The sequence below is a fragment of the Ascaphus truei genome, chromosome 4 (genome assembly GCF_040206685.1).
Source record: "Ascaphus truei isolate aAscTru1 chromosome 4, aAscTru1.hap1, whole genome shotgun sequence".
In the NCBI taxonomy this organism is placed as follows: Eukaryota; Metazoa; Chordata; class Amphibia; order Anura; family Ascaphidae; genus Ascaphus; species Ascaphus truei.
Genome location: NC_134486.1, coordinates 26,705,218 through 26,717,312, shown reverse-complemented (window position 1 = coordinate 26,717,312; position 12,095 = coordinate 26,705,218). Strand labels below are relative to the sequence as shown.

The 12,095-nt window shown below is 41.1% G+C and overlaps 1 protein-coding gene across 1 annotated transcript; it reads right to left on the bottom strand.

Annotated features, from left to right (window-relative positions):
* Window positions 1-4,067: 4,067 nt before the first annotated feature.
* LOC142492625 (indolethylamine N-methyltransferase-like) lies at window positions 4,068-8,637 on the bottom strand. The gene is made up of 3 exons (XM_075595448.1): window positions 8,326-8,637; window positions 7,963-8,170; window positions 4,068-5,046 (listed from the first exon to the last, which is right to left on the bottom strand). Exons 1-3 carry the CDS (start codon window positions 8,471-8,473, stop codon window positions 4,617-4,619), a joined length of 786 nt encoding a protein of 261 aa, XP_075451563.1. The 5' UTR covers window positions 8,474-8,637; the 3' UTR covers window positions 4,068-4,616.
* Window positions 8,638-12,095: the final 3,458 nt, after the last annotated feature.

Here is a 12,095-nt window from a genome sequence, read left to right as displayed (position 1 = left end):
CCAGCGATCCCAAACCTTATGGAAATTCTTAACCGTATGAGTTTCTCCATTAGTCGCCCTTCATTGATTCTCTGGGTGACCGCCCTTTGGAAACGTATCAAGGGATTTTTCCTTGCCGCTAAAATAGAGCATCTGGCTGCCGTTAGGATATGGGAGATTAATTATCTCTGTACTCCTGGATGGAGCCCTGACGTATGGGCCTTGTCCAATATCTGGCCACAGTTCCTCCATTACTGACCCATGGGATGTGGAAATATCTGGCTCAATCTTTTGGGCATAAGGTAACACGTGAATATCATTTTGTTTAATGCATTGTCCCAGCTGTACTCATTTGAAATATCGGTTTGGAGATCAGTTTCTCACCTCTTCATATAGTTGTGGCTTGGATGGTCTACAAGGGGGACTAGCTCCTCATATAACATCTTTATTACTCCACCAACAACGGTAGATAATGAAATGTCTCATTTGAAGATACCTAATACTTCAGAGTTTGATAGGGAATATTTCTAGATTAATGCCTCACATTTTTATAATTTTCAATTAGATAGCACGTTCCCACTATCCAGAATATTCCTGTTTTTCCAATCATTGTACTTAATTGTGCTGTACCGCAAGGGATACTTTGGTTTGTCAAATAAGGGAATAAGTCTGATTGGGATGAGATCATCTTACATTTTGCTTTAACCATGATCCATATCTTCAATGTAAACTGTATCACCTCCACATGAAATTGTAGCAAAATCTTTTTTTTTTTTTTTATCCTTTTCTAATCAGAGATGAGTCCCTAATGCAATTGGTTAAGTAATGCAGACTCTATGTCTACCCAACAGACAAAGTTGAGGAAAAAGGACATTAATGGGGGTATGACGTAAACAGCACTAGGATCTAAGCAGCCATTTTGTTTGATTTCGTTTGTCCGCCATTTTGTCTTGGGTTTGTAAGTCTTGTGTGTCATTTTTTCTATGTGAAGAAATGTCTGTGTGAGCAAACGTGTGATCCAGAGAATGGAATGTTTTTTGCTCCTTGCTGATGTTTGTTGATCTTTTCTACTCCAATCAGCCGCAAATAAAAGTGTACGCTCAGAAGATACGCGTATAAAAGATACGCTCAGATTCTTACAGTTTAACTTTTTCACATATTTACATGTCAGGTGAGAAAATAGAAAACATCACATTTAACCCCATAATGGTTTTTAGTTGACGCACACTTACATAATTTGTTATGTATTACAAACTGACTCAGTTTTTAGTATTATCATGCATTACAAAAATGATGTAATATTTAGTGACGCGCAAGCCCCCCCCCCCCCCCATAAAGGGGTGTGAGCTTTAGTTTTTAGGGTATAAATGTATCTCATACCGTATTATCTGCAGCAAAGCTTTTGTTTTGAAGCTTTCCTCCTGTGTGCACCTGCTTGCTATCTTAAAAAATTCACGTGTTATTTCTGTAACATTATAATCCTCAGACTGTGTTTTTTATTTACGCTTTTATCACAACCATAAAGCCTAATTCCCGAATGCCAGTCTGTAATCTGTCTACAGGTGCAGTGGCGTAACCACCGTGCTGCTAACCCCCACAATGCATGGGAGCCCGAGAGCGCAGGGGGCCCTGCCGGCCGGCACTGGATGTTGGGTTCAAGTTCCATGTTGGCTGCTGCTCTCTGCATCTGCTTGCTGTGGGGTCGGGGCCTTCCCTGAACTCAGGTAATTCCTCTTTGCAGCCTTATCCCTCCCCCCCAGGTAGTGTGTGTGTGTTTGTGTGCCGGTAAGCAGGTGGGAATTGTCTGTGGGGGGATTGAACGAAAAATGGGGCTGTTTGAGGGAGAGGGGGGCAGGAGAGTGAGTGAGAGAGGGAAGAAGAGTAAGAAAGGGGGGAGAGAATGAGAGGGGGAAGTGTGAGGAAAAGAAGGGAACTGTGAGGGAGTTAGGTAAGGTGTGGGAGAGGAGGGGTGCTCGACAGGCCGCTCCCATGGGGTCCCTAGTGGAAACAAAATGTATTTTGCTTTTTTGTTTAGGGGGGCCTTTAAATTTTTTTGCAGTGGGGCACAAGAAATGTAGTTACAACACTGCTCAGGAGTGCAGCTAGATAATATCGCCCAATGTTAGGCACCATTACTACCCCTATTGTCCTTGGTGCTAGCAGGACTGGCTTAGCAACTCTGGGTTTTTATCATAATAAATAAATTGCACTATTTTATTCCGGATAACATTGATATATTTAAGTGGAATTGAAGTTGGTACGGTTTTGAAGGGAGAATATTCATTATTACTGAGGTTATGCTACGCATTCATAATATGTGACATTTATGCCATATTTGTAAATCCTCCTTGATTTGGGTGAATAGATCTGAATAGATATCTAAATAGGAATTGATAGTTTTATGCCCAAGTATTTTAAATGTGTCTCCCTCCATTTGTAATAGAAATTCAACTTTAGTAGATGGATTTTGTGACTTGGAATGGTTACATTTATACCTTGAATATTGGGATTTTCTCTGATTGTGGCTGCAAGTGGCTCTATTATAAACAACAGGGGCGAAAGAGGACAGCCCTGCCTTGTCCCATTAGTGATTTTTTATTTGATAAAAATCACCCCTGAGGAGTTTCAGGATTGCAGTAGGATTTTTGGAAAGAGCTTGTACCCCACTAAGGTACGACTCTTTGAAGTCGAGTGCTTCCAGTATCTTATTTAGGAATCTCCATATTGAATGCCTTTTCTGTGTCTATGCATAGTATAATGGCTTTGTGTCTAGAGTTATAATTTTCCTAGTTTTATACTACGCCTGGTACTCAATAATAAACCCTATTGCTCATTGTGTATTAGACCTGGAAGGATTAGTTTTAATCTATTGTCAAGAATCTTACTATACACCTTAAGATCTCTGTTTCGCAGGGAAATAAGACTGTAGCGGTCACAGCTCATTGGGTCTTTACCTTCTTTATGGAGTATCACAATGCTTGCTCCTGTCATCTTTTCCAGGATCTGCTCTCCCTCCAAAAATGTATTAAAAAGATCTATTAAGATTGGGGATAGGATAGTAATGTCACTTTTGTAGTAAGTATTTGATCAGCCATTAGGTTCTGGGGTCTTCGAGGATAATATTCCAGTTTTGTTATTTTAGTATTTGTGGTTATAAGATCATCTTTTTACAATTTTTGTAGATTATATTTCTTCAGAGTTTGGAGTTTTGGTCTGGGGAGACCAGATTACAGTATATACAGTACCTTAGGGCAGGGGTGCGTAAAGTGGGGGGCGCAAGATTATTCTGGGGGGCGTGAACCTCTCCTACCTTATCTTCAGCAACACGGCGTCAAATGACGTTGCGGGGACATGTGACGTGCGCGTCACCATAGCAATTTGCGTCAAATGATCTTGCGTGTCTTTTGACGCTGGATATTAGGTAAGGGGGGGTGCGAGCACAGGGGCTGGCAGGCAGGGGGGTGGGGGCAGCAGAGAAAGTTTGAACACCCCTGCCGTAGAGGAGAATTTGTGAGTCAGTGTGGGGTTATACATCATTTCTAGATTGATGATATTTATCGTTATGCGTAATTTGCCCATTCTTTGGTTTAGTGGCTGAAATCTGTGTTTTAGACCTTAACCCTCTACGTTTATTGGCTAGGATCTTGTGCACCTTATTACCCTTATCTTAATAAGATTACTTGGTCTTCTGTAAAGCATTTTCTGTGTCTTCCAGCTGAATCTTTCTAAGTTCGTCGCTAACTTGGGTTACATTTACATTTTTATAGTATAACATTATTCTAATTCTAACATACAGTATTAGTAAAGATAATGTACAGTAAAGAATAAATAATAAAGATCTTGTACACAAAGAAATAAATACAGTAAAATAAATACATTATATGCATACAGACACTTCCCTGTCATGTCACTGCAGCTACACTTAAACGTTTACATTTCCTAGATGATATTAGTTCAGGGGAGGCCAACTCCAGTCCTCAAGGGCCACCTACAGGTCAGGTTTTCAGGATATTCCTGCTTCAGCACAGGTGACTCAATCAGTTGCTCAGTCATTATGACAGTAGCACCTGTGCTGAAGCAGGGATAACCTGAAAACCTGACCTGTTGGTGTCCCTTGAGGACTGGAGTTGGCCTCCATTTTTCCCATTGGTTCTTTATATACGTTGTAGTAGAGACACAGATGGGCTGATGGGTCCAGAAATGATTTTATTTTCTTCAATGTGTTTTCTTCTCCTTAACGTATTATATGTATTTTTCCCAATTCACCCCCCCCCCCCAATCCCAATAGGCTGAAAATCAAAATTGTTATACTATGTATTTTACCGTATGTCTGTGTCTTCCAGCTGAATCTTTCTAAGTTCAGCGCTAACTTGGGTTACATTTTTATAGTATAACCTTATTCTAAGATATTTGTAAAGATAATGTAAAGAATACATAATAAATGTTGTGTCATACATGTACATATAGTGTATGTACACAAATAAATATATGCATTCATATACTTCTCTGTCATGTCACTGCAGTAACACTTAAAAATGTACATTGCTTTTAATTTATAAGTAGTCATTGAGATGTTTGCTGTATTTTTGATATTCAGTAGGTAAAGTGTCAGATAAATTGTTGTATACCTTTTTTCACTAAACCTCCCTCTCCTTGCGTGCTATCATAAATATAACATGGTCATAAGTTGCAAAATTGCTGGTCTTTTTAGTAGGTAATGTTTCCAAATTCTCGATGATGAATCCTGCATCACAAACAGACTCTCTTATAAACTCCTCCTTAAATGACAGAGAGAAGAACTTGTGCTCACCAATCCTATAGAACGAACTATTATATGTCGCTACCAGTAACATATGTCCCCCAGTTTTTAGCATTGCCGCTAGTTTTTTCAGGTTGTTACAAAAAGCCTGGAGGTCCTTGCTAACAACTTGTAAGACATACATGCTGAGAAGACAGTCCATCTGTGGCAGGACAACAGGCTCTAAAGGGTTATCATTGGTGAAATCACATATGACAACGCGTTTCACTGCTCTTCTTGCTTTGTCTTCCTTTCCTGGCCACTCCTCACTGAAATTTAAAAAATAAAAAGGATCACATAGCAGTTTTGGAGCAAACAGTGGTACATGCAGAATATAAAGACACGTGTCACTCAAAGGACTAATAGAGATGGGCAGATTTGGATCTGCGGCGGATCCACCGGCTCCTTTGGTCCACGGATTTCAGCGGATCAATCTCAAAAAGGGCAATTCTCATTTTGTGGATTTTTTAGTATTATAGAATTATCAGTACACTTAGCAGATTTCGCAACCCGTGGGACGCATTTGTAGAATCCGATTCGTAAGAATCCGCCAGCAGATCGCTGAATTCGTGGATTGGGTTCTACAAATCCGTCCACAGGTTGTATCCAATGGCGGTTTTTGATGAATCCGCGCGTATTAAAAGCGACCAAATCTTTTTACTTATTTGACACCGTAAAACGGATTTTGAGGGGGGGGAAATGCGAGAAAATATGTGAAACGGATTTGGGCGGATTCACCATATCTCTAATGAGTAAGACAATTAAAAATACAAAATGAGCAGAAGACTGGTCAGTAAATATGTCCCTATCTGTGTCCGTGCATTACAGAATGAATTTAAAAAAAATCTCAGGTTTTACCAATTCCGGACATCTTTTACACCTTCCACACAGAAAACTGAGTTATGTCCCTATGGCAGAAAGTAGAATGATAAGGTATTCTTATTAAGAGTTGAAACATTGAAAGTTGTCAGTCTTTACATAATCACTAATTAATGAGTATTTATGAAATGGAATTCAATTATCCTTGTTAGTTACTGTATTTTCTCAATTCTTCATGTATTATTCTCCTTTCCTTATTTGTATTATTTTCCTCTCTTATATAGCACTCTAAAGCACTGAATACATAATTGACACCATGTAAATGTAAGATAATAATTTTAATAGGGTCCCAAGCACTATACAGGCATACCCCGAATTAACGTACTCAATGGGACCGGAGCATGTATGTAAAGTGAAAATGTACTTAAAGTGAAGCACTACCTTTTTTCCCCACTTTTGATGCACATACTGTACGGCAATCGTCATATACGTGCATAACTGATGTAAATAACGCATTTGTAACATGCTCTATAGTCTCCCCGCTTGTGCACAGCTTCGGTACAGGTAGGGAGCCGGTATTGCTGTTCAGGACGTGCTCACAGGCGCATGCGTGAGCTGCTGTTTGCCTATTGAATGAAATGTACTTACTCACGAGTGTACTTAAAGTGAGTGTCCTTAAAGCGGGGTATGCCTGTATATATATATATCCCCTAAATCTCCCTCCAAATACCATGGAGCTGGACACCTGTACTCAAAAAGGCGAATACTTTAAATAGGAGGAAATACAAAGTATATTCAAATGTCTCGCACCCAATAACTCCCCCCCCACCCCCTACTCTTGAATTTCCACAAGAACTATATTGACAAAGCTATAGCCATTTATGAGAAAGGGGGAACGGATATCAGGCTCTAACAGAATCAGACACAGAAAGAGACAGGGCACTCACAAACTGATCCTGATCACTTGCTTGATCAAACAAAATGAAAAATCATGGTCCCAATGTAGAAAAAAGTGAAAAGTATTTATTGCAGCATAAAAAAGTGACTATAAAACCTCCCACACGTTTCAAACAATGACTGGTCTTTCTCAAAGGAGACTCATTTAGTTTGATCAAGCAAGCGATCAGGATCAGTTTGTGAGTGCCCTGGAGCCTGTCTCTTTCTGTGCCTGCATTTGGTCTCTGGAGGCAGCCATCTGGGGGGAGAGGGAGGAGCTTACACTGCGGACGTGCAGTGCTACTGATTGCAGGAGTTTGAAGCAGGAGCACACAGTGGAGCACACAGCAAGCTTTGAGAGGTGTTTTCCCCATTGCCAGACCCACCATGGGAGCTCTGAAGGGGGCATATGCAGAGCATTGAGGTTGGTTTAAACCTTTGCCTGACCAGCCGTGGGAGCTCTGTGTTTGATATACATCTAGCAGTGAGAGGTGATTTCCCCACTGCCTGAACCTGTGAGCACTTTCATGCTGTCTGCATCATTGCACTGTTTCTTTGTGAGGGAGGAGGATATTAGAGGGTTCAACTGAGGATATACATGGATATACATGACTTACACTACCCCCTTTCTTTACCGCACCTCCTCCCCTTGGATGTCGCCTATTTGATTATGCTCCCCAATTACTCTCCCCCCATCTGATTCATACTGATTACATATATCCAGTTTCATTTCATTATACCTGGAGCGCATAACAGATTTCTACAGTGTGTGTCTAACAGACTCAGAACCCATAACCTCTGCTATATAGGACACCATTTAGCATTGTGAGCTAAACCAGCTGCTGGGTAGCACCACTGTCACAGCATACTTTAGTGCGCAATCCACCTTTGGATTTCCATGTGTAGATCCTATTTTGGAGATTTTTTTTTTAAATCTGTGGATCAGATATTGACAGGTTCGCCAATCTCTAATAGTCAGTACCTAGAATAAAAGTTCAATTAATAAACGTTTAGCAATTTTTTAATAAGGTAATCCCCTAGTACCCCAAGTGACCAACTGGTCATTGGTAACCCATGGTTAGCTGTCACCTAAGGGCTACAAAGGGATTATTATATACCTAACACGAGACTACTTACCCCACTATTGCATACCAAATAGTAGGCATTGCTTGGAAACTATTCATTACCATTCCTGCAACTCTGTTAATTAACTATGTTTTAGCCAGTGGTTTTACAATTACATTTCATTAAAAAAACAAGGGTAGTTTGAAGCATTGACTTTGCCTTTTTATCATTTTAATAGATATTTTAAAAATGCATGCACAATATTGAGCATTGAGGTTCTTTAGTTGGGGTTTCCTGCTCCCTCAAATGAAGGTTTCATTCTTCTCAGCTTGAAGATTATATATTTTTTCTGAAATATACTTTACCTCTTTCCTTCCAGTTCACAAACTATTTTTGCAGCATGAGACCAGTCAGCAGCTCCCGGCTCCTTGTTCCTCCACATTTCAAATTCCCTGATATTTGCATCGGTAAATTCTATCACATTGATCTCTTTGAAGAAATCACAGGCGGTTAAGAGATGAAAAGCTGCTGGTCCCATTGTAACATCAAGCAGGGTTTCCCCTCTCACACGACCTGCACCCAAAAGTTAGAAAATAGGTAAAGACATCTTTGTTTTTCCCATCAGAAAAGAATTGAACAAAATATAAGAGCTTATTCACATGCTTCAGTTCCCCCCAAAATTGATAATATTTTACAGTAACGTCAATATCAACTATAAATGAACATACCTGAAGAGAATGTTTTAAACAGCTGTGTAATAGGAAATACAACCAAATCCTCAAACATATCATTCGTTCCATTATAGCAATATGTATCTAATAACCCTCTTGGATCAAACTCTTCATCATGGTAATGCTTGTGGAGACTGGAATCCATTGGTATAACGATCCTGTTACTTCTACAGTAAGTAGCACTTGTAGAAGCCTTAAGTTACCAGCTTGAGAAGGTAGAATAGAAGAAGGGCGGTTGGCATCGCAGTATTACATCAATTTTAAGAGCATGTGATAAGCCTTCTGCACAAACATTCACACGGGACGGTGCTGATCTGTGTTTGTTTATTTTGTATCCTGGATAATGATTTGTCATTAGGATTATTGAAATGATCCATCGGACATGACACATGACAATACATTTGTGCAATAATTGTGGTCTACGTATCTTAAGTCTGTCTGCACTAAAAACATAGCATTGTGTTAGTGTGATTCACACATATGTAAGAGATGTAAGGGTTGGCACCTTCACCGTGGTTTGAGTTTAAAAAAATACCTGTGTTTGGGACGTGGTTTTCTTTCTAAAATCTTTTCGTGTTTTTGACTGGGTTCCAATTTCACTAAAACTCAATTTGATTGTTTTTAGTTTTTGTGTTTCTAACAAATACTGTAATGGAGAAAAATAATCAAAATTTTCAGCAAATGCTAAAATAGTGTAATTAAGTCTGAAGAGTTCCTAAAATAAGCATAAAATAATAAAACTAAAATAATGTAACTTAAAACTAAAAAACAATTGAAAAATAAATGGCGAGAGGCACTAGAGATGGGTATTGGACCTGAGGTTCTCGTTCTAAAAATCTTAAGGGTTTGGGTTTTGGAATGTGAGGTTCTGGAACATTCAGATTTCATATCCCATGTTTTGCCTATCTCTAATTAATTATATGTAGCAATGGCTAGTTTCTGGCCACCAGTATGCCCTTCTCCCGGTTGTAAGCCCTGGTAAGATCAGGCCGCCAGGTCTAATCCTGGGTTTTACGCACCCCCAGCAGCTTCAGTGAGTCACAGGGGAGGCGGTACAACTAGGCCTATGTGTCCAATCAGGGACTCAGACCTGGTTCCTGCTTTTCCTGTACTTAAGAAGCTGCACTGCCCAAATTTTGCAGTGTTGCTTCTACCCTTGAGAGAGGCTGGTCTACCACAACAACTGTGCAGGGCTCTGTCAGTTGTACTCCCTCCCCATGGGGAGTGGAGTGGGAGACTATACATCTTACTTCACCAGGGAGTAAGGGAAGAGCAAGGACTACTTCGGGCCCCTTGGCTTGGAGTGAAGATCCAGGGCACATCCTGAAGGTGAAGCCTCAAGAATTGCCTGCTGCTGTGAATACTGTAAGATCTGCAGGGAAGTAGTTAATTCTACGAAACTAGTTGGATGTAACATTCTATTGCCTTATATCTGCTTACATTGGCCTTTGTCTATGTATTGGCCTGTCCTGTTTTTATTTCATCCTGTGTGCTGTTTTGGACACTTGTCAGAGACTTTGAAAGACTATTCAAACTTCCCTATTGAATCCACCACTGCTGCATCGTGGCACGCTGAGGGCATCCCAGCAAGCTGCGTTTTAACCTCTGTGCAGAGGATACACCTGCCGAGGTACAGGAGCAGCTTCATATCGGCCAGGAAGCAGGAGCGATTTCACCGAGCCCCAGTACCAGCTGCTGAACCTGGCTGCATGAAGGGAAATCCCCTTGGGAGTGAAAAGACTGACGTCCTGCCCCAGAATCAACTGAGCTGCAGCAGCAGAGGGAAGCAAGCACCTGAATCTACAGCTAACAGCTGCCGAGTGGCAAACAGTGGGATACACACTACATGCCTTTTACCAACTTTTTTCATATACGCAGATATATTACCCCCTTTTTAATTCTATAATATATTGTTGAATTTGCTTCACTATTTGGCGTTGTGCGCTGTTTTCTTTTGTTTCCAACCTCACCTCAATGCAGCTCACATCACCCCCGGGACCGCGGGGAATCGCCGCCATTTTTTTTTTTTTAAGTTTTTTTTTTTTTAAAGTTTTTTTTTTTTTAAGATTTTTTTTTTTTAAATCTCATCGGGGCCGCACAGAGAGGCCGGGTGGGCCGCATGCGGCCCACGGGCCATATGTTGTGCAGCCCTGGAATAGATGAACAGGAACACACTTTATTGTACACTGCAGATCTTACAGTATTCACAGCACCTTCACCTTCAGGATGTACCCTGGATCTTCACTCCAAGCCAAGGGGCCCCGAAGTAGTCCTTGCTCTTCCCTTACTCCCTGGTGAAGTAAGATGTATAGTCTCCCACTCCACTCCCCATGGGGAGGGAGTACAACTGACAGAGCCCTGCACAGTTGTTGTGGTAGACCAGCCTCTCTCAAGGGTAGAAGCAACACTGCTAAATTTGGGCAGTGCAGCTTCTTAAGTACAGGAAAAGCAGGAACCAGGTCTGAGTCCCTGATTGGACACATAGGCCTAGTTGTACCGCCTCCCCTGTGACTCACTGAAGCTGCTGGGGGTGCGTAAAACCCAGGATTAGACCTGGCGGCCTGATCTTACCAGGGCTTACAACCGGGAGAAGGGCATACTGGTTGCCAGAAACTAGCCATTGCTACATATAATTAATTAGAGATAGGCAAAACATGGGATATGAAATCTGAATGTTCCACAACCTCACATTCCAAAACCCAAACCCTTAAGATTTTTAGAACGAGAACCACAGGTCCAATACCCATCTCTAGTGCCTCTCGCCATTTATTTTTCAATTGTTTTTTAGTTTTAAGTTACATTATTTACATTTTACATTTAAGTTACAGCTCAGCTGCATTGGGCAGGAACTGCATTAGGCAGTGAGGCATTTAAAGTGAGGTTTTTAAGTGATACAGTTAGACTACAGTTTGACTAGAGGTGACTGGGGACTGCTTCTTTCTGCAAACTCTTTTACTCAAGACAAAAAACGGTAAGCTATTCAGATCACACTATGATCCCATGCTTGTTAGCCTGCATAGTTTAACCCCCCACCCCTTTACAACTTCTTTCACTGCAGCCTCTCCCAAAACTGACTGCACAAAACACTGAAACCCTGAATTGACCCTAGCATTGCAATGCAGCAAAACACTTGACAAGGTACAGGTTCACCCCTGCTGTTTAGTCTGCACACACTCACTCTGCTCATAACAGCTCCATGCAACACTGCCTACCTCTGGCATCATGAACCTGCTATGTCTTCTAACTTTTTTCTTTCTCCTGGCCTCATGGAGATGTTACGCCCTCTATCCACTACAAACTCCTCCATCCTGGCCCACACCCAACATCACCATACACCCTGGACTACTCAAAAGCCTTGCACTATCTACTGAATGTTGGTGGAGAACTCTAAAAACCAGCACACCAACCACTGCTCACTCTAATGGAAAACACCACAAATTTACAACTTGTAAACAACTACCCAAATTTCTTCTCATACTATTACTCTCTCTAGCAGGTGATATTGAAACTAACCCAGGTCCTCCCATTTCAGCTCTGTCCCATGCCCCTGAGAATTCCACCTTTAAATTCCAAAAAGGGCTATCTGTCGCCCATATAAACATCCGGAGCCTGCTGCCCAAACTAGACGAACTAAGGGCATGGTGCCTTATGCATAAACCCAAAGCCATCGTTCTTACAGAAACATGGCTATCCTCTAAAACCCCTGATGCAAATATCGCCATTCAGGGATACTCCATTTTTAGGAGAGATAGGTCAAAGAGAGGAGG